Source organism: Suncus etruscus, chromosome X, assembly GCF_024139225.1.
Source record: "Suncus etruscus isolate mSunEtr1 chromosome X, mSunEtr1.pri.cur, whole genome shotgun sequence".
NCBI lineage: Eukaryota > Metazoa > Chordata > Mammalia > Eulipotyphla > Soricidae > Suncus > Suncus etruscus.
The window spans coordinates 130861116-130887859 of NC_064868.1; the positions used below are offsets into that span (position 1 = coordinate 130861116).

The window sequence follows — 26744 nt, forward strand, 5'->3', positions numbered from 1 at the left end:
ATAAAGTGCAGTGTATATAATGCCTACAAAAAGACTGTAAAATACTGAAATTTTCTTTCAAGCAAAGTGTAAAAAGTATATTGAGCCTGTAAATTGCTCTGTAACTAGAAAAAAAATAAAACTCTACACAATATGACTCTCCCGCTTACTCAGGATGTGCTCCAGCATATTGGTTTTAAGAATCTCTACCCAAAAATAAAATCTATGTCCATTTAGTTTAGCATTTCCCCAATATGGAACTGAGGAATTTTAAAGCTCTACTCACTTATAATATCTCATGGGATTGTTCTGCCTCTCACAGTAAATGTCTTAGGAATGCTGTCATACATAGATATAAATATAATCCCTCAGGTTTAGGTAAGTATGTGTGAAATAATATGCATGTATACATGACATATTTTAATTAGATTTAATTTAACATCGAAGGCAGTAAACTCACACACAAAATATGAGGGGAAACTAAGTAAATTAGGGTTCATGCTTAAAGTCAGACAATAATTGTAAATAGTGTATTTAGTTAATCTTTACCTGATAGGAAAATATTATACTTGGTGTATAATAGGTTAAGGTGCTCTCCTAAATTATCTGAAATTTTCTGACATAAATTAGTTATTCCCTAAGTTATTGATAACATGAAATTAAGATCAATGAATCGCTCTTTCTTGGGACCATATCTACATGAGACATGTACCAGTATAAGATCCTGAAAGACTAGAGATGAGAAACTTTCAAAGAAAGGAGAGTGCAAAATGCATACCAGTGGATTAAACGTTCATCTGAGACAAGATTCGTACCGTTTCTCTTTTGATTTCAGCACCTCTTTCTATTCCTGGAACGTTACAAGCCATTCCCTGCCTAGGTCACTTGCTCTTCTCTCTAACTAGCAGGGTTCCTCAAGTATTTTGCTTTAAAGAGCCAAACAGCAACTCTCTGAGGCTTCTGTTTGCTTTTTGGGCCACACCCAATAGTGCTCAGGGATTACTCCTGAACCTTCACTGAATTACTCCAGAATTACTCCTGGGGGACTTGGAGGTATTATATGGGATGCTGGAGATTTTACCTGGTTCAACCATGAAAGGCAAATGCCCTACCCCTATGTCTTCAGCCCTCTTTGAGGATTTCGAGATTCCATGGCTCTCTGTTAAAACTAAGTGCTGCCTGTGAGCACAAAAGTAATCATAGACAATATATAAGCAAAAATGGTTCATTTATAAAAATGTGTGGCGAATTTGGTTCAAGTGTCAAAGTTCTAATTGGTTGGCTGAGAGTGTACTTTGCTAGTATTATCGTGGCCACTTTCCTTTTGTCCAGGATTCAACTACAGCATTATTGTTTTGCAATATAATAAAGTAATTATGTATTTATTTGCATTAAAGTTTCCCATTTTATTTTTTAAATTTTATTTTATTGAAACCCTGTGATCTACAAAGTCCTTCATAGTTGAGTTTCAGAGATACAGTGAATCAGGGCCATTACCAAAACCAGTGTCGACCTCCCTCCATCAGAGTTCTCAGAGTGCATCCTAACTCACCACACTTTGCCCCCTGACGTGCCAGTATAACAGGCCCATTTAAGTTGAGATTGTTAAAGTTTATGTCACTGGAGTCTATTATTTTTGACTTTGGCTTGGATATTTAGTTCTTTCATTTTTGTTGCCACCAGTGCATCTGAGACCACTTGGTCCCTGGCCCCAGTCTTTTCTTTATCTTTTATTACCATATTTTCTGGCATATAAGATGACTTTTTATCTGTGGATAAAAGCATTAGAACATTATTGAGACATCTATAAGTTTTAAGGGATTTTCATGCTATTTTTGTGCCATTAATTTTTAAATTGTTTTCTCTTGTAATATCTTCTTTATTTTCTGTAACAGAAGCATATAACATTGGGCTAATGATCAAATTAAAATACCTAAGGTTGAAGAGGTAGCTTAGCAGCAGGTCACCTGACTTGTCTGTAAGAAGCCATACATCCCATACATCCCAGCACCATCAACACATGCACACACACATCTCAACCAAAACAACCTCTCTTTCATTTCTTCACGTCTGGAATAGAGGAATGACTATATCAGAATACTGGGAGAAAACCAAGATGATCTTCTGGAACCAGGGATATAACTCAAAGGGTTAGAACACATGCTTTGTAGCTCAATACCTTGGCACTGCAAAAGGGCCCCTGAGCAGAAAGTGAGTAGTAGTCTCTGAGCATTGCTAAATGCGGCCCAAATAGCAGTCTCCTAAATAATTATAACCTGGCATAGATATTTGCCTTCAGGATCTGGATCTCCAGGATTTTATTGAGGATCTTTGCCTCTGTGTTCATCAGGGATATTGGTCTGTAAGTTTCTTTTTTGGCAGCATCTGTGAAAGACATCGCTTTGTTACCTCCCTTTCTTTTGCAGTGCTGGGGACTGAGTCCAGGGTTTCATGTGTGCAAGGCAAGAGCCCTACCACATAGCAATATTGCTGGCTACAAATTACTCTTGCAAGAGTAACCCCTGAGAGTTGCTGAGTGTGGCCCGAAAACAAACCAAAAACAAACCAAAAAACAAAAAACAAAAAAAATACTGTCTGCAACAACCATGATTGAGAAGAAAGACTTTGAGGTTAGACAATTTAGTATGCCCAGAGCCTGTAGTTGTTCTATGGCAGAATGCTTCATGGGTAGGGAAACCCTGTGTTTTAGTTCAAAGGGTTTTTTCTTTTTATTTCCCCCAACTTTTGTTGCACCTATGCAAAAATCTGCCACCTTTTTTATCTTTTAGATCAGGGATTCTGCCTTTTTCATAGAACCTTAGGACTGGGACTTGAATTATTTTGTTTTACAGCATATTTCTGCATTTTTCTATAAAATTAGAAGGGGGGACAAAGAAAGGATGGGGACCAGGGTTGAGTAGTCGCAGGTGCATTGGTGGAATAAAAAAGGATAGGACTAAATATCCAAGCCAAAAGCAACGACAATAGAATCAAGAGACCCGAACTATAACAATCTAAACTTAAAATTGACCCATTATACTGGCAGGCCAGGGGGCAAAGGGTGGTTATAGGATGCACTCTGAGAACATTATTGGAGGGAAGTCAACACTGGTGGTGGAATTAGCCCTGATTCATTGTATGTCTGAAATCCAACTATGACAGACCTTGTAAATCACAATGGTATCAATAAAATATTTTAAATAAAAAAAACCTGGGAGGCCATACAAATATCAGATGACACAGTTCTTAGGCTTAAAAATGTTACAAAAACAGAGATGTGCATTTCTTAATAATCAAGGGATGTGTACACCAAGAAGAAATCACACTCCTAATTATATATGCAGCCATGAGTGATCAGAATTTTTTAAAACTGCTAATAGATTTGAAGGACTACATAAATAGCAACACAATAGTTGTGAAAACTTCAACACTGCCCTGTCACTTCTTGATTGAGAGATTAACCAGGCTAAAACTTAACAAGAATATAGTGGCTTTGAAGAAATGGAAGATAATAGATTAGTGTACACACACACACACATACACACACACACACACACACATATATATATATAATATTTTCACCCAGAAAACTGGATGTACATTCTTTTCCAATGCACATGGGACATTCCCAAGATAGAACAATGCTTGGCCACAAAACATAAAATCAAGAGAATGGAAATTATATCAACTATCTTCTCAGATCATGAAAATAGAAGTGAATCACGAAAGAACACAGAGAACTAACTTTAACACCTGGAAATTAAGCTGCTCACTACTGAACAACTAGTGACTCAGAGACAAAATTAAAGAGAAAATGAAAAGATTCCTAGAATCAAATGAAAATTAAGACATGAATTATCAGAATTTGTGGGACACAGCCAAAGTGGTGTTAAAAGAAAATTTATAGCTTTGCATGCATTCACCAGGAAGGAAGGAAGGGCCTACGTAAATAACTTGATGGCACAGCTTAAAAATTGAAAAATACTAACAAAATTAACCAAAAATAGATGGAAAGAAATAAATAATAAAGCTTAGCGTAGAAATTAATGAACTGGAAACCCAAAAAACAATCAAAAAGACCAATGAAAGAAAGTGTTGGCTCCTTTAATAAATAAACATATTTAATAATCCATTAGCCAGACACATAAAGAAAGAGAGAAATATAATAAATAAAATCAGAAATTAGAAGGAGGTCACTACAGATACTACAGAAATTCAAAGGGTAATCAGAAATTACTTTGAGAATCTTTATGCCAACAAAAAGAAAAAGTGAAAGAAATTGATAAATTCTTGGACACCTATAACCATTCAAGCTTGAACCAAGATAATTTGGAAAATCTGAAAACATATACAATATTGAGGTAATTAAATGATAATTAAAGGCTTCTCAAAAGCCCAGGAAAAAATGTATTCACAAGTGAATTCTTTCAAACCTTTAAAGAGAACCCACTGCCAATACTTTTCAGGCTCTTGAAGGAAATTAAAGAAACAGAAACACTCCCAAATAGTATTTAAGAAGCTAACATCACACTGATACCAAAAGCAGACAGAGACACCACCAAAAAATGAGAGAATTATAAGCTGAACATAGATACAAAGATCCTCAACTAAATACTAGCAGACGGAGATTCCAGTAGTTCATCAGGAAGGTCATACACCACAAACAAGTAGGATTCATTCTAGACATGCAAGGATGATTTAACATGCACAGTTATATTTATAATATTTATATTTTATATATTATTATATGTATTATATAATATATTAATATATTATAAATATAATATATTTATATATTATAAATATAATATATTTATATATTATAAATATTTATATTTATAAAAATACCACCATATCAATAAAAATTAAAAGTCATATTATATCAATAGATGCATATAACTAATTTGACAAGATCCAACATCCATTCATGATAAAAAAACTTTCAATAAGATGGGAATAGAAGGATCTTTCCTCAGTAGAATCAAGGTCATTTACCACAAGCCCATGGCAAATACTATACTCAATGGAGGAAACTAAAAGCATTTCCTCTAAAAATGGACACAAAGGAAGGATTTCCCTTTCATCACCACTTCTAATCAATATTGTACTGGGAATATTGCAAGAAAAAGAGAATCAAAAGTATCCAGATAGGAAAGGAAGAAGTCAGGCTCTCAGTGTTTGCAGATGACATGATAACATATGTAGAAAATTCTAAAGATTTGGAGCCGTGGCACAAGCCATAAGTCATCTGCCTTGCTAGTGTTAGCCTAGGACAGACAGTGGTTCGATCTCCTGGCGTCCCATATGGTCCCCCCAAGCCAGGAATGATTTCTGAGCTCATAGCCAGGAGTAACCCCTGAGCATCACTGGTTGGATGTGGCAGAAGAAAAAAAGAAAGAAAATTCTAAAGATTCTACAAAAAAACACTTTTAGAACTATAGTTTTTGTACAGAAAAGTGAAAGACCACAAAATTAATACCAAAAATATCTATGACTTTTCTATATACAATAATAAAAGATAAAAAAGAGATATTAACAAAACAATCTCAATTCACAATTGTGCCTCATAAATTTCAAGTACCTCAGATCAACTAACAAGAAGACCTATACAAAGAAAATTACAAAACACTGCTTCAAAAAATAAAATAGGACACAAGGAAATGGAGACATATACCCTGCTCATGGATTGGGAGGATTAATATTATTATAATGACAATACTTTCCAAATCATTACACAGAAATTTGATAAAATCTTAGAAGGATACCTATGGCATTTTTCAAAGTGGATCAAAGGCACATTAAATTCACTTGGAACAATAAATGTCTTTGAATAGTTAAAGAAATGCTTTAAAAAACGAAGATGGTAGACTTCACTTTCCCCAACTTAAAACTACTATAAAGCAGTAGTCATTAAAACAGCATGATATTGTGGGGCCGGAGTGATAGCATGGAGGTAAAGCTTTTGCCTTGCCTGCAGAAGGACGGTGATTCAAATCTCGGCATCCCATATGGTCCCCCGAGCCTGCCAGGTGTGATTTCTGAGCACAGAGCCAAGAGTAACTCCTGAATGCCAAACAAAAACCAGCATGGTGACGCTACGCCAAGCGGTGTGGCCATGCAGGAATCAGAATTATCCAGCCACCGCTGATCTGAGGTGCTGAGGCGAGGCTCCGCCGACCTGGGCCAGGATGACCAGCCACATGAGTTGGAATCGAAGACACTTAAAAATGGCAGATGGTTTGGACCTTCAAGACAAGAAATGCAGGGGCCTCAGCCACCTTCCCAATGCAGTGCTTGGCATTACATAAGAATGGCTTTGTGGTGCTCAAAGGCCAACCATGTAAGATTGTGGAGATGTCTACCGCCAAGACCAGTAAGCATGGCCATGCCAAGGTCTACCTGGTTGGTATTGACATCTTTACTGGGAAGAAATATGAAGATATCTGCCCGTCAACTCATAATATGAATGTCCCCAACATCAGAAGGAATTTTTTCCAGGTATGTTAGATGGTCTAGGTATAGGCAGGCTAGTGGTTTATTGAGGGAACTAGAGGATGACCAGAGAGCTTGTACTGGGAGGGGAAGGAAATGGCAAAAGGTCTTTTGCCTTTGCCAAATATCAATACGTGATTTGCCACCTAGTTTATGCCTGGGATCCTCTCTTCTACCTACCTTAAGTCTCCTTCCCTGTCTGTCCCCAGCTGATTGGCATCCAGGATGGGTATCTATCACTGCTTCAGGACAGTGGGGAAGTGCGAGAGGACCTGCGCCTGCCTGAAGGATACCTTGGCAAGGAAATTGAGCAGAAGTATGACTGTGGAGAAGAGATCCTGGTATATAGTAGCTTATATCCCCATATCCCAGCTTTTGCTTTGTGCCTCTTCCTTCCTCGGAGCCTACACGTAAGTTCTTTTCTTCCCTTGCCCAGATCACGGTGCTGTCTGCCATGACAGAGGAGGCAGCTGTTGTAATCAAAGCTATGGCAAAGTAACTGGCTCCCAGGTGAGTGACTTGTCCACTGCCTTTCACTTTTTTAGCCTTTAATTTATATCTGTTCTAGGCTTAGATTTTAAAGTGCCAATGTCATCTCTCCTCCAGCTGAAAATACTGTCTTACCTGATTTCTCTTTGCCGTCCAGGGTGGTGGTGGTGGCAGCAGTGATCCTTGAGTCTGCAGAGGCCCCCTCCCCCAGCCTGGCCCAGCTCTGGCCAGGCCGTTGGCTGGATTCCTACACTATTACATGTTTTATTTTGGTTCCCAACCCCTCCTCCCCCAAATTCGCAGAGCCCCTACCCTTCTTCACTTGCTCCCTTGGCCAGGATGAGCAAACCATGGCTTTGGCAAAGCTGCCCTCCTCTTATCCCCTCACACTACAGCCCTGGTGGGGAAGAGGGGTGAGTACTGCTTGTGGTTAGATATTTTGTTTTTGATTTTATTTTGTTTATTTTTAATTCAATCTGGAATCAGAAAGCTGCGGATTCTGGCAAGTGGTCCTTGTAACCTTTCCCTCAACTCATCCCTAGTCTAGTCTCTTGTCCCCATATTCCTCTACTTCCTTTACCCCCCAGCACCACCCCACAAACTGGAGACCTGCCCCCTCCCCTGCCTATATATGTATCTCCTAAAATCCCTTTATGTGGGGAGGGAAAAAAGGAGAAGGGGAGGAGATGTGCCCACCTCCTCAGATATTTGGGAGGACCCTGCTTCCATGGGCTTCACCCTTTCCTGAGGGCTCTCTCCCCGACACATTTGTTAAAATCAAACCTGAATAAAAATACAAGTTTAATATGAAAAAAACAGCATGGTATTGTAATATTGAAGGACTTTCAGATCAATTGCTTATACATGGATAGATATGGAAATTATTGTGCTTAGTGAAATGAGTCAGAAGGAATGGGATAGATATAGACCTATCTCACTCATTTGTGGTATATAATAAAAAATAAAAGAAAATATAACTATAGGGGCCGACACGATTGTGCAGTGGTAGGGGAGTTTGCCTTGCAAGCAGCTGACCCAGAACAGACCGAGGTTCGATCCCCCAGCATCCCATATGGTCCCCCAAACCAGGAGTGATTTCTGAGTGCATAGCCAGGAGTAACCCCTGAATGTCAACGGGTGTGAAACAAAAAAAAAAACCTATTAATATCCAGAGACAATAGAGATGAGGACCAGGAGGACCAATTCATGGTAGGAGGCTTGCCACAAAGAGCTGTGAGTTCATTTAGGGTAGAGTAAGGTCCACTATGACAATGTGAACTGATGCCTCTGGACAAAAACTGGGTACTTAATGGGGACATAGTGGTATGTATGGTATCTTTCATTAACAATAGTTCAAAGTAGTGTCAAAACGAACCGGTAAAATAGGAGAGAAGTAAAAGGCCTGCCCCAGAAGCATGCGGAAGTAGGTGAGTGGGAGGGAAACTGGGCCTACTGGTGATGGGAAAAGCACTGGTAAAGGATGTCATCCAGTCCGTGACAGAAACTCAGTTATGAACAAATTGTAACCATGGTGCTAAAATAAAGTAATTATAAGAAAAGAAATGTTTTTAAAACATGAAATATCAGGGCTGGAGCAATAGCACAGTGGTAGGTGTAAAATAATAGCACCTTGGATGGTGGTGGATGGTGATGGAGGGGCCTTTCTCTTCCAACCCAGGGCTATGTGTCTCCAACCCCCTACAGCCCACAGGTATCTGGGTTCAGGAAAGCAGTGGGGAGAAAACTCACTGGCAGGCTTCTTCAGAAGATGTCATTTTTATTCAGCCCTGGCCAACATGTGTGACCTAATCATAACCTTTTACGCTGGATCCTTATTCAGCCCTGCATTGTACCTTGTCCCTCAGCCATCTCTCCTCCTGCTGCTCCCATCCTCCGAAATCTTCTAATCTCCTCCCCTGGCCTTCTGGCCAAACCTTTTGAGACCTCCCTAAGAACTCTCCCAGGGCCCGGAGAGATAGCACAGCGGCGTTTGCTTTGCAAGCAGCCGATCTAGGACCAAAGGTGGTTGGTTCGAATCCCGGTGTCCCATATGGTCCCCTGTGCCTGCCAGGAGCTATTTCTGAGCAGACAGCCAGGAGTAACCCCTGAGCACTACCGGGTGTGACCCAAAAACCAAAAAAAAAATGTCTTTCATTTTTCTTAAAGCCCATAGATAAGTGAAACCATTCTGCATCTTTCTCTCTCCCTCTGACTTACTTCATTCAGCATAATAGATTCCATGTCCATCCATGTATAGGAAAATTTCATGACTTCATCTCTCCTGACGGCTGCATAGTATTCCATTGTGTATATGTACCACAGTTTCTTTAGCCACTCATCTGTTGAAGGGCATCTTAGTTGTTTCCAGAGTCTGGCTATTGTAAATAGCTCTGCAATGAATATAGGAGTAAGGAAGGGATTTTTGTATTGTATTTTTGTGTTCCTCGGGTATATTCCTAGGAGTGGTATAGCTGGATCGTATGGAAGCTCAATTTCCAGTTTGTGAAGGAATCTTCATATCACTTTCCATAAAGGTTGTACTAGACGGCATTCCCACCAGCAGTGAAAAAGAGTTCCTTTCTCTCCACATCCCTGCCAGCACTGCTTGTTTTCCTTATTCCCACAAGCAGTGAAAAAGAGTTCCTTTCTCTCCACATCCCTGCCAGCACTGCTTGTTTTCCTTTTTTGTGATGTGTGTCAATCTCAGTGGTGTGAGGTGGTACCTCATAGTAGTTTTGATTTGCATCTCCCTGACGATTAGTGATGTTGAGCATCTTTTCATGTGCCTTTTGGCCATTTGCCTTTCTTCTTTTTCAAAGTGTCTGTTCATTTCTTCTCCCCATTTTTTGATGGGGTTAGTTTTTTTTTTCTTGTATAGTTCTTTCAGTACCTTGTAAATTTTGGATATTAGTCCTTTATCTGATGAGTATTGGGTGAATAATTTCTCCCACTCAGTGGGTGGCCTTTGTATTCTGGGCACTATTTCCTTTGAGATTCAGAAGCTTCTCAGCTTAATATAGTCCCATCTGTTTATCTCTGCTTCCACTTGTTTGGAAAGTGCTGTCTCCTCCTTAAAGATGCCTTTAATCTCAATGTCCTGAAGTGTTTCACCTACATGTTGTTCTATATACCTTATAGTTTCAGATCTGATATCAAGGTCTTTAATCCATTTGGATTTTGCCTTTGTACATGGTGTTAGCTGGGGGTCTGAGTTCGCTTTTTTACAAGTGGCTAACCAGTTGTGCCAACACCACTTGTGGGAATGATGGTCGCTAGTAATTTGTGGGTTTACTCGAGCAGGCCCGATCTGTGAAAAGAACTTAAGAAGTTAGTAAGAAAAGTCCTCAAGACAACACATGCTGTTCAAAAGGGATGTATTGCCCGGGGAGATCAGTTTTTAAAGGCAAAATACGTCATAGAGGTGTTACAGCTTTTCCATCAATTACAATTTGCAAGCACTCATTAGCATAAGCTGGGTGCAGGTAATAGGGAGGGGTAAAAAGGTAGATCTGAGCACATGTTTATACTGAAAGCACAAAATCCAAACAGGGTCTTATAAATTTTACTCAGCAAGCATAAATAAAACATCAGCTGTAATCATAATAATCTTTTACTAACACAAAGGCAAGTTGCTCTATATTTTTCTTTCTGGCTGGATGTATTGGGCTGCTTTAAATTTACTTTATTTGTCTATTTCCTTTGTCCTCAGGGCATAGGCGCCTCTGGTCACGTGGGTGACAAGGTCTGGGATTTCTGAGGTGTCCTTTGTTCTAGGTTCCAATAGTTCGGCTCCCCACACTTCGTAAGCCTGATATTACAAATAAACGAAAAGCAGCAAAGTACCCCTGCCCAAAAGAGTACCTTGGCTATCTATAGTAAAGACACACCCATTCTAGTTATTATTAAAATTATAAAGTGATTGGTCTAAAACTAAAATTATTAACAACTAGGGATTCAGTGAGCTTTAAAGAAAAAAAGTCTTTTATATTTTTATTTTCACCAGCCTCTACAATTTATATTTCCTTTGATTACAATTGTAGAGAACATATCACAGTAGGATTAGCAGTACCTATGATCCTGCCACCTGCTTATAGTACATTATAGTACTTATAGTACATTACCATTACAGTATCTCCAAGTTATGACAGGCACCAAAAATGTACGTATCTAGATCTTGTTATTCACTACTCTAAAAACCAACAATCACATCACTATATCACAACTTTACATTTCAATATTTGGTAGCTGCATTTCAATATAATTGATTTCCTTTATAACCTGGTGTGTTTCCATATATCCAAAAGCACGACTCTGAAGAGGAATTTATAGAATTTCCTATAGCATCAAATACTGCCTTGATACCAAAGGCTAGTAGCCCTTGGAGTTTTAAACACTCCCTTGAGGAAGGTTTAGTAAATTTGGTTATGGATTGTAAGGGAAATAAAATTTCCTAAAAATCACTTATGTGGATGCCTTAATGTGAACCAAACTAGACTGTTAGGTGTTCCTGGAGCTGTCAGGGAACTCAGTCCAAGTTTGTTGGTCCCTTAATTGGGGTGGGTAGTATTTAACCCTTAAGGATGTGATTATTAAATTGAATAATACTACAAAAACACTTAATATAATGTCTGGCACATGATAGTTCTTTAGCTAATATAAAATAGATTGTTGCCAATTGCTAACTTGACCAACTTCCTTCCCAACGCTTACTGTATAAATGTATTTTCATATATGTAAGTTAAACATTGGTTCTTGGGGAATCCTATAAAGTGAAAGGGATTAATTGAATCAGGGTCAACCAATGCTCAAGGCAAGCACCCTGTACTATAGCTTGGGACCATGTTTTTGTGTGTATTTGAGTCTGCAATTTTTGGCCACGGTCTGAAATGTTCAGGAATTACTCCTAGTTCTGAGTTTAGGATGATTCCAGTGGTGTTTGGTGAACCATGCGGTACCAGGAATCAAAACTTGAGGGCTTCTAGCATGCAAAGTCAGTGCATTAATCCTTTGAGCTCTTTCTCCAATTCTGCAATTTTATTGGTTTCTTTGTTTAAAACAGGCACCATACTTAGGGGTTCCAAGAGCTCTGGGAGTCACTCATGGTGATACTTGGCCATGCATTATATCACACACACACACACACACACACACACACACACACACACACACACACACACACACACACACACACACACACACGAACTACCAGGCCCTGCGGTCAGGGCCTCACTTATGCCAAGCATGTTCTCTATCATTTTAAGCCTTTATTCCCAGCCTAAGTATGCAATCTAAAAACAAAATATTGGCCAGACTAGAGATTTACTAATTTAGGGCCCTTTAGCCTTGCAAATAGCAGACCTAGGTTCAATCCTTGTATAGTAGTACCCTGTATAGTTCTCCAAGTTTTGATATTCGTAATCCCTGAGAGGAGAGCCAGGAGTAAGCCTTGAGCACTGCATGATGAAGCAAAAAATTAAGAAAGCAATAGTACAAAAATAATAAAAAACATATGTTGGGGCCAGAGGCATGAGGCTCAATCTCCAGCATTGTATATGATCTTCAGTCCTGTCAACGTGTGATCCTTTAGCACAGAACCAAGATTAAGTCTTGAGCACAACTGGATCTAGTCCCAAATCCAACAATCTACTAAACAAATCAATCTTATGTCTTGTAAATGTTGATAAGCTCCTTATAAAATATACAGACTGACGACCTGGGGAACTGAGTCAGTGATACAGTTCCAGCTTTGCAAGCTTGAGACTGAGAGTTTGATGTACTTAGCATGGCTGTGTGTGATCCTGATATTCTGGTCACAGAGATCCCCAGCAAAAACCATACCAAGGAAATGAGCATTCGGCCAATGTATGTGAACCATGGGCCTGACAACAACAAAGGGAGGCAAAATCACCTACTAGTTGAAGGCAAGAGCTTTTAAGTAAGAAAGTGTGGACTCAAAACCAAACAGCTCTCCTGATGACTGTAACTTGAAAGCTTCTGAGTCTATTATATTATTGTGAAAATTAGATGACATACTGTATTAACATGTGCAACATGTGCAAATGTTTGATTGCCTGGCAATCAAGGATATTGATGATTTTTTCAAAATAATTGCTAAATCGATTACAAACTCAATCTTTCTTTGGGGGGAAGTGAGGGGATGGTCTTGGGAAGGAACTAGAGACATGCTTTACCACTGAGCTACATATATATATATATCCAGCATCTGGAAGATTTTTCCCGGATGTCCCCTAAGACCTGATCCATGAATTCTTTTTTGTTTTATTTTGTTTAGGGCCACACCCAGTGATGATCAGAGTTTACTCCTAGCTCTGCACTCAGGAATTATTCTGGTTGTGCTCAGGGGACCATATGGGATTGCCAAGGCTCGAACCTGGCCTAGCTGCATTCAAGATAAGTAATCTATTTGCTGTACTATAGTTTAAGCACCCCTGAATCTTTATCTCATCTCAGCTATCACCCTTCTATGGCTCATATTTTATTCAACAATAATACTGGCCTGCTTTGTGAGCACTGCCCAGTACACCTAATACTCTCTCCTCAGACTACTGTTTTTCAGTATTTTCACGCAGATGGACTTTCCTCTTTCCAGAAATGACCCATTTCTTATCACAACAGGGCTCCCCTGCATACTAAGCCCCCATCATCTCTTTTCAACTGTATGGTTTTAATATTTTGCTCTTTTTGTTGTTGGTGGTGTTGAGCTATACCTGACAGTGCTCAGGGCTTGCTCCTGGCACTGTGCTTAAAGATGCTCTTAAGGAAGCTTGTTGAACCATGTGTGGTACTGGAGATCAAACACAGGTTGGCTGGTAGAAGGCAAGTGCCTTTTCCACTATATTATCTCTTTGGCCCTATTGTTCTGTCTTTTAGTTTTGGGGCTGTATCCTGCAATGTTTAGGGGATCCTGTTGTGCCAGGAATCAAACCCAAACATCCCCCATGGAAATCTTATACACTAAGCCTTTGAATTACTTCCTTTGTCAGCATTTTGGATGGTGTTGATCTATTTCTGTTGTTGTTTTGTTGTTGTTGTTGCTTTACCAGCTAGTCCATAGGATTTTTGGGGTATGGCGTTGGCTCTGTTCTACTTGTCTCTGACTTGCTACTAGCACTGTACCTGGCAAAGGAAAGCACAGTCTGAGGGATTACTGATTGGGTCCATCTGTAACAGAGCTGCCCTTAGATTTTCTCTTTTCTATGATTTAAAGTTACCAACTCTGTGTGGAAGTGTGGACCCCTCTGCTCGTTGAGTTCACGCAGGAACATTTTTCTACTGGAATCTCCCCATCCAACATTCACTCTGTTAAAAAAAAAGTTTCCCAGAGCCAAGAAAGCCCTGACAATTGGTTTTCTTTGGGAATTATACTAGATGTAAAGGAAAACAATTTGCAGGTAAAATGGACTTGCATGTAAAAACATTGTGAACTCTATCTCAGAACTATTTTGATGTTTCTATATCTAAGTTATATTTGCTCTTGATCGCCTGAATGGAGTATGCAAAGGTATACTGAATTATTAACAAGACTTCTCTAGAGCAAGGACTGCAAGAATAGAAATGTCAAGAGGACAAAAAAAATCTTGAATTAACTGTGTTAAATGTCCAGAAGGAAATACCAGGGCTTTAGCCCAAGGTTATGCATGAAAATTATAAGACTCAGGCAAGAATGAAAACAAAAGGCGCAACAGTTCTAAAAACACACTTAAGCAAACATTTTTAGAACTAATATATATATATTGTTAGGATGTTCAACAGAAAATAAATATAAACAAGAGGGAAAATCATAAGCACTGTAATTAAAAAATAATTCAGTAGGCTATAAGTCTACAACACACATAAAATCTCATATTCTAACTCTTTTGGCTTTTACACCAGAACATAAAAATATACCAAAATAAGTAGAAATGAAGAAATTAACTTTTTTAAAGGATTAACTCTGAGAAAACAATCTTGAGCTTTCTGAGAGAACAATAGGGAGCACATTCTTAGTTTGGGGGGTACCTTCTGTGACCTCTAAGTGTCTTTCACCTCTGATCTTGTCAGGAGCAAAGGATGGTCTGTTTTTGGTCCTCTGGCTCCTACCACAGGAGTACTGCTCGCGTTCCATTTCCATAAATTGCACAACCTTATCTCACACTCCGACCCCAGGTCTTGGGAACAAAAATGGATTTACTACAGCACGGAAGGGAATCCCAAGTCTCTGGAAACCCAATGTACCCAAAACCCAGCATGAAGGAAAGCTCCCGAAAGAGCGTGTACCTGACCTTGACTGTTGTCCAAGCATACTGCATGGACTTGGGGTTCTCTTGCAAAAGGCTCTGCCAATTCTTTCATCCCCATCTGAGAACCAGGACAGAATTCCTCTGCCTTCCTCCCAAAGGTCTAAAGGACTGGCCCAGCAGGAAAAGTCCGAGAACTGTGAGGGACACAAGATGGCAGTATATACTGCTCCTTTGCAAGGCCAATGTGGTTGGAGAGTGAAGGGAGCCGAGGGGGTGGGGAGGGCTGAGAGAAACTGAAATCAAGTGGAGATTTCTGTGAAAAAGCAACAACAGAACGAGTCTGAGTTTTTCCTGGGGGATAGTTTTATGAAACTGTGCACGTGAAACCTATTCCAAGTGGCTAAGTTGTGAAGCGCCCTAAAAATATACTGCTGGTCCACCCGGCCCAACCCTATGTACTCAGCAAGTTGGGCTATGACCCAAGGCGTTAGTCTGGCATGCTCAGCACAGTTGTGCCCTTTCACTTGATTTCCACTCCAGAAGCACAATCCTCCTTGTAGCCAAGCTCTTCTCAAAAGCCACACTAGGGGTGTGGGGTGGGGGGTGGAAGCCATCCATGTACACAGCCCTCTAGCACGAGAAGAACCCGAGGTTCCCGAGGAGACTGGAGGAACGAGGAGGGGAAAATGAAAAGAAAGCAGAAAGTTTGGAAAAATGGGAGGGAACCGGTCCAGTGAGGAGAAGGGAACCTAGGCGAAAAGCAAAAAGCATCTGGGGGCGGGGGGGGGGGGGGCTGAAGTCAGGGCAGCAGGTCGGTGGTGCGATCAACTAAATGAAAGGGGAGAAGGGGGTCACGAGGCAATCCCGAATCAAGGTGAGGACGGCCAGGGGCCGGAAGGTTAAAAAACAATCAATAAAAACAGGAGGGGAGCAGAACTGTAAGTAGTGCGGGCCAAAGCCAAGGAGTCTCTGGAAGGTGTGTAGGGGAGGGGGTGGGGGTGCTGCGGGGAGCCTCACCAGAAGGGGCGTGGGAAGACAGCCGGGGAACTGGCATTCCCGGAAGCCGGGATCTCCCGACAGGGGGCTCCGCAGCATGTGGGCAGGAGACGTAGACGGTAGGAGCGGCGAGCCCAAAGCACCCCAGGCCGAGCCGAGCGCGGGAGCGTCCCAGTGAGTTAGTCGCCTTTCAGGCCGACTTTGGGGGACTTCGGACGTGCACTTTTTAGACGTAGTTCGCAGCCGCTCTCGGCGGGGTCCCTCCTGCCCTCCCGCCGCTGCCGCCCTTGCAGCAATCCCAGAGGGCTGGCAGACGGAGGTGAGGGGCAGCCGCGCGACCCGTAAGGGGGACCCCGTTTCGAGTGCGACCGGCGCGACCTGCCTGGCGGCGAGCGAGCTCGTAGGGTAACTAGGCGGTCCCGCGTCTGTCGACTCCGAGCGGACTTGGTGCTGGACGAGGGGTGAGAGCTGCAGGCCGAGCGCGGCGGCGCTCGGAGGGGGCGCCCCCCGTCCCGAGCGCGGAGCGCCGGCGGACAGCAGGGGTGCGGGCGGGCGGGCGGGCCGAGAGCCGCGGGGGAGCGTCCGACGGAGCCCGTTCAAGGGCCGGAGCCCCAAGCGCCCCTCGGGGGTCCTGTCCCAGCTGTCACCGCCCGGCGCGGACTTGTGCGGTGCGGCCGCCACCTCCCTGCGGGCGGGCACAGCCCCGGGGAGCCCCGAGCGGGACAGCCCGCGAGCTCCAGAGGGAGTGGACGCGGACGAGGAGGAGGAGGAGGAGGAAGAGAGCGAGGGCGCGCCCCGACTCTCCGTCGGCGCTTCCCGGCGCTCACTTGGGAAACTTGGGAGCTCGTGGGGCACCTCGTGGTGGGGGCGGGGGGCGGTCTGCCCGCCCGGGGGGAGGAGGAGGAAGTGAGCCTGAACCCGAAGGTTCGGCCCCAAGCTGCTCGTCCAGCTGTTTCTCTTCTTCGCACCCTGCACCAGGCGCAGTCGAGGGTGCGGGATCCGGACGCTCATTCACCAAGTCCGCTTGTCCACAGCGCCCCGCACACCGGCACGCTGGAGTCCCCGCAGTCCAGCCCGGCGGGCTCGCACCTGCCCGCGGAGCCCGAGCGCGCCGGCCCGGAGCCCTCCGAGCCGAAGCCGACCGCGGCGGCGCGCCCAGAGCCGAGCAGCTGCCGCTCCCCCGTGGGCCTCGACTGCTGCAACTGCTGCCTCGACCTGGCGCACCGCAGCGCCAGCGACAACCCGCGCCTCGGCAGCCCCACCGTGAGCAACTTTCGGCAGCTGCAGGAGAAGCTCGTCTTTGAGAACCTCAACACCGACAAGCTCAACAGCATCATGCGCCAGGACTCGCTGGAGCCCGTGCTGCGGGACCCCTGCTACCTGCTCAACGAGGGCATCTGCAACCGCAACATCGACCAGACCATGCTGTCCATCCTGCTCTTCTTCCACAGGTGAGTGAGCCACCTCCGGGGGAAGTCAACAGGCCCCGGCTGGCCTCTGTGCCGTGATAGGCTTTGCCACCAAGGTGCCAAGTGGGGGATCAGGAGCGTCGCCCGCCCAGGGCCCGGGACACGTTGGCCTTGGGGGGAACGCGGCTCGGATAGTAGTACCCCCATTGCGCCCTGGACTCCTCTGACTTGGAGGTGAGGAGGCCTCCCGTAACAGGCAGCAACCCTGTTTTTATACGGGAGGCCTGCAAGGATTTTTCTATGAAGATGTTGGCGTGGAGAAAGTTGACAGCCCTAGATACTCTTTAAGGGTCGCTCGCAGCACCCAATTCTCAAATGCAAAGTTTTTCGCACTTCTTTTGGAAGTTCTGCCGTGGGTCGCTCTCGGGATTGGAGTTCTCCAAAGCTCAAGTTTGAATACATGATTGCAGGTGTAAACACAGATTCTTTTTGTTGTTCGTTTTGTTTTTCCTTTTCTTTTTCTTTTTGGTTTTTGGCCAACACCCGGTGATGCTCAGGGGTTATTCCTGGCTCTACGCTCAGAAATCGCTCCTGACTTGGGGGAGACCATATGGGACGCTGGGGGATCGAACCGCGATCCGTCCTAGGCTAGCGCGCACCCAGCAGACACCTTACAGCTTGTGCCACCCTGGAAACACAGATTCTTCAACGATCTATTCCTCTAATCCTAAATCATTTTGCTCAGCATAATGATCTCCATATCCATTCATGTATAAGCAAATTTTATAACTTTATTTTCCTAACAGCTGCATAATATTCCATTCTGTAGATGTACCATCCATTTATCTTTTCTCAATACATGAGTTGTTCCCAGATTACAGTTACTTGAATGGTACTACAATTAACTTAAAGATTGCAGACAGCTTTTCTGTAACAAGTTTTTAAGTCCCTAGGATATATTTCCAGGAGTGATTTTCTAAGTCATATGTAAGGTGCTTAAAGGAGATAAAGTGGTATGCATGATACCCCTTAAGTAACAGTATTGAAAAGTACAGAAAAATAAAAAGAAAACTACAGAAAATAGGAAGAGTGAGAGAGAAGAAAAATGTTTGCCACCGAAACAGGGAGGGAGGGAAACTGGGGACATTGATGGTGGGAAATGTGCGTTGGTGAAGGATGCGGTACATTGTATGACTAAAACTCAATCATGAATAACTTTATAATTATATCGCATGGTGACTTAATTACATCATTTATTGATAAAAATGTTTTTTAAAAGTCTCTCCAAGGGAGCTTGAGAGAGTACAGAAAGTACAATACTTGCCATGCGTGCACTAGACTCTAGTCCTGGCATCTGTATAATCCCTCAAGTACTGCCAAGCGTGATCCCCAAGCAGAGTCAGGAATAATTCCTGAGCACAGCCCAGTATAGCCTCAAATCCAAAATAAATACATGAAATACTATAGACCATTTAAAAAATAAAAGCCACCCCCACATCATTCTAAAATCCAGAGACCTTCCTATGCCAAGATGGTAGATGAATCCGTGTCTCCTAAGTGGCAGGTTAGATTTTCTACAAACACCATAGAAGGGGAAGGAAAGGAATAGAAAGAGCAGAGAAATATATAGGGAAGACACAGATATACTGCTGACCTCCAGGTTGAGAGCCTCAATAAGGGTCAGTCTTGGGGAGGTGTAAATTAAGGTAATTTAGACCAGGGTTTGCAATTGCAGAGAACCCATCAGTCATTTACGTGTGTGTGTCTGTGTGTGTGTCTGTGTGTTTGTGTCTGTGTGTGTCTGTGTGTGTGTGTCTGTGTGTTTGTGTCTGTGTGTGTCTGTGTGTGTGTGTCTGTGTGTGTGTCTGTGTGTGTGTCTGTGTGTGTGTCTGTGTGTGTCTGTGTGTGTGTCTGTGTGTGTCTGTGTGTGTCTGTGTGTGTCTGTGTGTGTGTCTGTGTGTGTGTCTGTGTGTGTATGTGTGTGTCTGTGTGTGTGTGTCTGTGTGTGTCTGTGTGTGTGTCTGTGTGTGTGTCTGTGTGTGTCTGTGTGTGTGTCTGTGTGTGTGTCTGTGTGTGTGTAGGATTTGATTCTTCAGGCATGAAGGTTATATAAAAGAAAGAAAATTGCTGTGGGAGACAAGTTTGTAGTATAGGTTGTGGCTCCACCACACAACTGTGCAATCCTAAACATACTGTTCAATCTCTTAAATTTAAATTTTCTTTTGAGTTCTGAGATTACAAGTCTCTTGAGCACATACTCAAAGACAAAATGCTGAGGAGATTGTGAACTTTCAGAGACTAGTGGAAAAATTAGGAGGCATGAACAGCAACATTTAAAAGCCATCAAGAAAGGCCAGGAGGAGGTTGACTACCAGAGGGCACTACCCCCACATTTAGAAAACTATGTTTGCCTCCTCTTGCCTTAGGGCACCACTTCCTCCCTCTACAGGAACAAGTCTCTTCACTTCAGCTCCACAAATTCCTGGAGAGAAGATTGGCTTGGTTGTCTAGTTCCTTAGGATAATTCTAACAAGTTGTCTCAGACATTTTCCAAATTGTCAAAGCTCTTTACCATCTATGATTTCACATAAGGAAGCAAATGGACCTTATTATCCCAAATTGGCAGCATCCTCAACAGATTTCTAGGGCATCTTCATTAAAGGTATAAGATCACTTGCAAGTCCATTCAGAATCTAGCCCCTCGTGACTAGAACCCTTGCTTAGTTCAAGCCCTAAGAAACCTGCTGAGTCCTCAGAGAATGACATTGGGGAGAGTGGTGCCAAACACTTGGAAAAAATGTCTGGGAGAGACACTTGTATCTGGAAGAAAATTTACCTCAAAATGACTTTGTCGAATTGTAAGGGGGGGGTCAAAGTTCTAAAACCTAGGATGAAGGGCGCTAGGCGGCTGGAAACAGGAACATCAAAATGTCTCCTTGTGCTGCACCTCACACCAGTGGAGGCTTTATGTCTGTCTGGGTTGCCTGGGCAGAAATCTCATCTGTCTTGTCCTCTGTGGACATCTGTCTCGCGATACTTGGTTCTTGCAAAGCCTGGAAATGACTCTTTCTGGAGATCAAGTCCAGGTTTCATGTATGCAACACACGTTTAACCAAGTCACATTCCATCCCCTCTATATCTTATTTTACTTTTCTTTAATCTGAGACTAGGTATGTGTTTCAACAGTGAAGCACTTGCCTTGCATGTGTGAGGCTCTTCTGGCATTAATGCCTTGCTCTGCAAAAATTTTTTTCAAAACAATCTCTTTCCCAAGAGGGACAGACAATGATTTTTTTCTATGTGGAATATGAAGAATCAGAATAGGGGAATAACAATACCCAAAGGCCACAGAAAGTGATAACTTGTCTTCAGTAGGAAACTTATCACAGGGGTGGGAAGGATGGGTGAGGAACTTTTTGGGACAATTGTGGAGGTATATGGACACATGGGTAAAGGTAAATAGTTTGTAAACTGCAGTCCCTAAAGTTAAAAAAATCTGAACTCCCTTCCATTCTTTGCTGTTGGGTGATTAAAAGGTTTACATGTTTGGTTTCAGTGCTGGCATTAATTGCCAATTTCTAACACTCTTGACATTTATGCTCACAAAATTACTTGTACTGTGAGGACTGCTTGTTTGGTTTTGGTGCTGGCATTAGTTGCGCTGTTGTACTCAAACAGGTTGGTGTTTGCAAACTTAGTTGTGGCATATGCACATGCCTGCTTCCGGTGAGCCCTGAGATTGCAAACTTTGTTGTGCAGATGGAGATCCCAAAGAGCAAGTGGCCATTATTGGGCTTCTTGATAAAACTCAGCATATGGAGGCAGTGTTGTGGATCCAACTTGGGGCTTCCTACTTGAGAGGCATTTTATCACTGAGCTCTCCTGGCCCTGTAAATATCTTGTTTGTTTGACTTTATCTGTGATCTGGTTTCTTAGCTTCATGTTTCAGCCATCATTTTTACTCCTTGTTTCATTTCATGATTTGAGATTTCAAATTCTGGCCTGAGGGCTCTTCTGCCTTGATTTTATCTACCTTGAAGGCCACTTCTGGAAAGAGCGTCTTCTGCCCTTCTGTCCTCCCAAGCAGACATTGGACACCTATATTCTTGGGAGGAATGATGAGGCACATTCTTGATTTCTATCTGCTTTGTTTTTCTTTGATGGATTCCAGCCTTCCACCTTAGCTCTTGGTTTCCTTGGAACAAGAATGAATAGTTTTTTTTGGTGGGAGGGCGTTTGGTTTCTGGGTCACACCTGGCAACGCTCAGAGGTTATCTCCCTGGCTCTCTACCCACATATCACTCCTGGCTTGGTGGACCATATGGGACGCTGGGGGATCGAACTGTGGTCCATCCTGGGTCAGCAGTGTGGAAGGCAAACGCCCTACCACTGTGCTATCATTCCGGCCCCAACCTCTTTGTTTGTTTGTTTTTTGCTTTGGGGGCCACACCTGGTGACGCTCAGGGGTCACTCCTGGCTATGCACTCAGAAATTGCTCCTGGCAGGCTCAGGAGATCATACAGGAAGCCAGGGATTGAACCAAGGACCTTCCTGGGTTAGCCTTGTGCAAGGCAAACTCCATATCACTGTGCTATCACTCTGGCCCCAACCTCTTTCCTTTTTTATTTGTTTGTTTATTGGGTCTTGGGCCACACCCGGTGATGCTCAGGGGTCACTCCCAGCTCTGCTCTCAGAAATCGCTCCTGGCTTGAAGGACCATATGGGATGCTGGGATCAAACCCAGGTCAGTCCAGGGTCGGCCACGTGCAAGGCAAACGCCCTAATGTTGCGCTGTGCCATCGTTCCAGTCCCTGTGTTGATTTTTTGGTTGTTGTGTGGTTTTTGGGCCACACCTGTTTACACTCAAGTGCACTGGCTCTGCACTCAAAAATCGCTCCTGGCCTGAGCGACCATATGGGACTCCAGAGGATCAAACTGCTGCCAGTTCTGGCTCAGCCATGTGCAAGGCAAATGCCCTACCACTAAACTATTACTCCGGCCCCAACCTCTTTTTATGTATGTATGTATGTATGTATGTATGTATGTATGTATGTATGTGTGTGTATTTATTTATTCATTTATTTATTTATTGGTTTTGGGCTATACACGGTGACACTCAGGGTTTGCTCCTGGCTATGCGCTCAGAAATCACTCCTAGTAGGCTTGGGGGACCATATGGGGTTCCGGGAATCAAACCAGGTCTGTCCTGGATCTGCTGCGTGCAAGGCAAAAGCCCTTCAGCTGTGCTATCATTCCAGCCCCAAGAGTGTAATCGGTTTGAACATAAGACTGCAGTTTACACAAATGTTTAATTTTTCCTTTGATTTGTAGTTACAAAGTCAGTACACAGGAAAAGCTTTTTTTTTTTTTTTTTGAGATGTGAGGGGACTTGAAAATTTGTCTAAAACCTGGCTTATAGGGTGCTTGCCTGGCACAAGGTTGGCCCAGGTTCAATCCCAGGCATGCCATGGGATCTCCTGAGTCTGTCAGGAATAATCCCTGAGCACAGAGCCAGGTGTAAGCTCTAAAGAGTGACTGGTGTGGCTTAAACTCTCCCCCTCAAATGATAGAACGCACAATTAATCTGACATGTGATTCCATGTTTTGCATTTTTTTTTACAATTTCAACCTATAGGGAAATTCCGATTAAGGTTTAAATGTCTTTTTATTTTGTTTTAACTCCATGCAAAATCTCCAATAGTCTGTACAGTAACTGAACAGACAGATACTGTGTATGTACTTGCAAATCAGTTGTAAAGGACCCCCAGTTCATTGGAATGTAAATGATACTTAGAAGTTTAGTCTCAATTATGGGTTGGATCGAGGTGTGTTTTGGGGAGGCTACAGCTGGTGGTGCTCAGGCTTATAGGCTTGTATACTTCTGGATCAGTGCTCACTGTTCCACTCCGGCCGGGCAAACTCAGGATACCATTTGGGGTACTTAGGATCCCATGCCTCACAATGAAAAACAGATCCAAAATTCCACCTAAGATACTGCAAATTGTGAAAAGAATTTTCTAAACAGAGGTCAATATTAGTTCAGATACTAACAAAGGGCCATTATGTCCTTCTTAGATAAGCTCTCCAAATTTGCTGGTTGGAATATGTTACTTCCAATGTTTAAACTGGGATATTGCCCCCACAAACTGGCATGGTTCATCACCCCACTCGTAGAGGACTCTTCCTTGCTGTTGAAATTTGCTTCTAACATTTGAAAACGGGTTGAGAGAGATGAAACAGGTGCTTAAGCAGCTGCCTTGGACTTAGCTGGCCCTGATTCAATTCTCAGCACTGTATATTGTGCCCCAAGCACCACCACACCCTGGTATGCTCGAGGACTACTCCTAGCTCAGTGCTTGGGAGGACTGAACGCTGAATTAAACCTTGAACATCACTGTTCAATGATGGTAGTGCCTGGGGGAATCATGTGGTGCCAAGGACCAAACTTGGGTCTCCGGCATGCAAAGCATTGCTCCAGCACTTTGAGCCAGCTTCCAGACCCCTCCATAATTTCTTCTTTGTTTGGGGGGTAACTCTCCCAAAGGCTGCTAAGGAGATTGAGGGGCTCCAGTAGGTATTCTTGGCCAATCAGAGAGATGGTTTAATACAAATACTAGGGCCAAGATGCTGCTCATTCCTTCAGTGCCAGGAATACCCGGGCCACCCAGCAGTGCTTGAAAGGCTTCTAAGATTGTAACTGGCAGTCTATGGGTGGTCTGTGTGGTGCTATAAAATGGGCCTTGGTGGTGCTGCTGTACTGTCTCCCAGCTCTGCTCCAGAATTTTCTAATCAGTCCTTGAGCACACCAGCCCCGTACAGTCAAAGATATTCTGAAGTCCTCTCTAAAAAGATTGAAAACTCTGTCTTTAAACTTCTAATCTCATTTCCATACTTAATGTTTAGTGAATGATATTCAATTTCTTACTGACTTATATGTGCTAATTCAACTCACCTCCCTTATTAAGCTGATACATGCTATCAATATATATATATATATATATATATATATATATATTAAGATAGCAGGGATGCAAAAGTATTTTGCTACTAAGTTTTGGAACTAGCCATTTGATAAATGGGTATTTCTGGGGCTGACTTGTAAGGCCATAGCTACTTACACAGTATGGTTTTGGGGACAAAACTATGCTGCCAGCCTACTATGTGCAGTAGTGTTAAATTCATACTCAAAGATTCAGTTTTCTATGCACACACTGCATAGAACAAGTGGAAAGGTATGTAGACTGCACTGTGGGAAATCCTGAATTAGAGATTGCAAACCTTTTGTCAACAAATTTTCCATTTGATTTTGAGGATGGAATTCTTTGATGGCTCGAGGTTTTGGGTTTCTGAGTGCTTAAGCTTGTCGTTCTTTGCCTTTATGATTTTTACTTTTGGTATCAAACTTAGAAAGTCATTCCCTTATTCTAGGCCAAGGTAATTGAAAATAATTATTTCCTGAGTTTCTACTGGTCTGACAAAAAATAAGTCCTCTTGAATTCAAGCACAACCTCCATTAAAGCACAAATGCATTTGCCAGTTTGACATTCATGGTTTGGATATCTCTCGTGAAAACCCCAAAATGGAAGAAATTGTCCTTTTGCTGAGGCATGAATGTGAATTCCATATACTATGAGACTTATGCAAATGCTGTTACTACTTTTATGTTTGTGTGATATACAGATCATGTACATAAATACAATTTATAGCACTAAAATATGTAATTTAGGGAGCCAGAGTGAAATAAGGTCAACCTGGAATGATTCTTTTTTATTTTTGTTTAGTTTTGGGGCCACACTCGGTGATGCTCAGGGGTTACTCCTGGCTATGAGCTCAGAAATCGCCCCTGACTTGGGGGGGACCATATGGGACGCCAGGGGATCAAACCGAGGCTTGTCCTAGGCTAGTGCAGGCAAGGCAGATAATACCTTATCACTCCTTGCCACAGCTCTGGCCCAAAGGAATGATTCTTTTTTCAGATGTGGGCCCATGGTTGGTCTGGTAATCTCATGAAGGGAAGATTTCTGCTCAGTTTTGGTCAACTTTATTTGAAAGCAAGACTTTACAGGTAGACTGCGGTCCTTTCATTCTTCCTGAATCCTATGTGAGCAGAGTCCTTTCAAGGATCCCCGCCTCTCCTCATAGAACACTTAAGCGTTCTATGGGGACGAGGGGGAGGAGGGGAAGTGGTCGTACTTAAAACAGCACACAAATCCACATAAAGTAGCATTTCTAGAAAGTTCTTCACTTTAATTTTCTTGAGAAAAATAACAGCTGGCCAAGGGGCAGATGTTTCCTAGAAGAAGAAGAAGCACCTTGTTGATTTCATGAAAGTTTCAGACTTGTAAGCTCCAGGCTTGAGTGGAACACACCTGGGCTGAAAAATAGGTGCTAGAATTTTGACAAAGTGTCTGTTGATTTCTTCTCCCCATTTTTGATGGTATTAGATACTTGTTTTTCTTGTAAAGTTGCCTCAGTGCCTTGTATATTTTGGAGATTAGCCCCTTATCTGATGGGTAATTGGGTGAATAGTTTCTCCCACTCAGTGAGGGGCTCTTGTATCCTGGGCACTATTTCCTTTGAGGTGCAGAAGCTTCTCTATTAATATATTGCCATCTGTTTATCTCTGCTTCCACTTGTTTTGAGAGTGCAGTTTCCTCCTTGAAGATGCCTTTAGTCTCAATGTCATTGAGACTTTTACCTACGTGTTGTTCTATATACCTTATGGTATCAGGTCTGATATCAAGGTCTTTAATCCATTTGGATTTTACCTTTGTACATGGTGTTAGCTGGGGGTCTAAGTTCACTTTTTTGCAAGTGGCTAACTAGCCAGTTGTGCCAACACCACTTATTGAAGAGGTTTTCCTTGCTTCATTTAGGATTTCTTGCTCCTTTATCAAAAATTAGGTGACTATGTCTGGGGAACATTCTCCGAGTACTCAAGCCTATTCCACTGATCTGATGATCTGTCTTGATTCCAATACCATGCTGTTTTGATAACCATTGCTTTGTAATAGTTTAAAGTTGGGGAAAGTAATGCCTCCCATATTCTTTTCCCCAAGAATTGCTTTACCTATTCGAGGGTGTTTATTTTTACAAATGAATTTCAAAAGTGTTTGATCCACTTTTTTGAAGAATGTCA

At 42.7% G+C, this 26744-nt stretch overlaps 1 protein-coding gene across 1 annotated transcript in view; it reads left to right on the top strand.

Moving 5' to 3' along the window:
- The first annotated feature begins 6167 nt into the window (after window positions 1–6167).
- Window positions 6168–26744, top strand: part of LOC125999072 (eukaryotic translation initiation factor 5A-1-like) — a 179173-nt gene continuing 158596 nt past the window's right edge. The window contains 4 exon segments of the mRNA XM_049767042.1: window positions 6168–6224; window positions 6226–6477; window positions 6681–6812; window positions 6908–6992. Of these exon segments, the coding sequence (XP_049622999.1) occupies window positions 6168–6224; window positions 6226–6477; window positions 6681–6812; window positions 6908–6970 (504 nt within the window). The 3' untranslated portion in view covers window positions 6971–6992.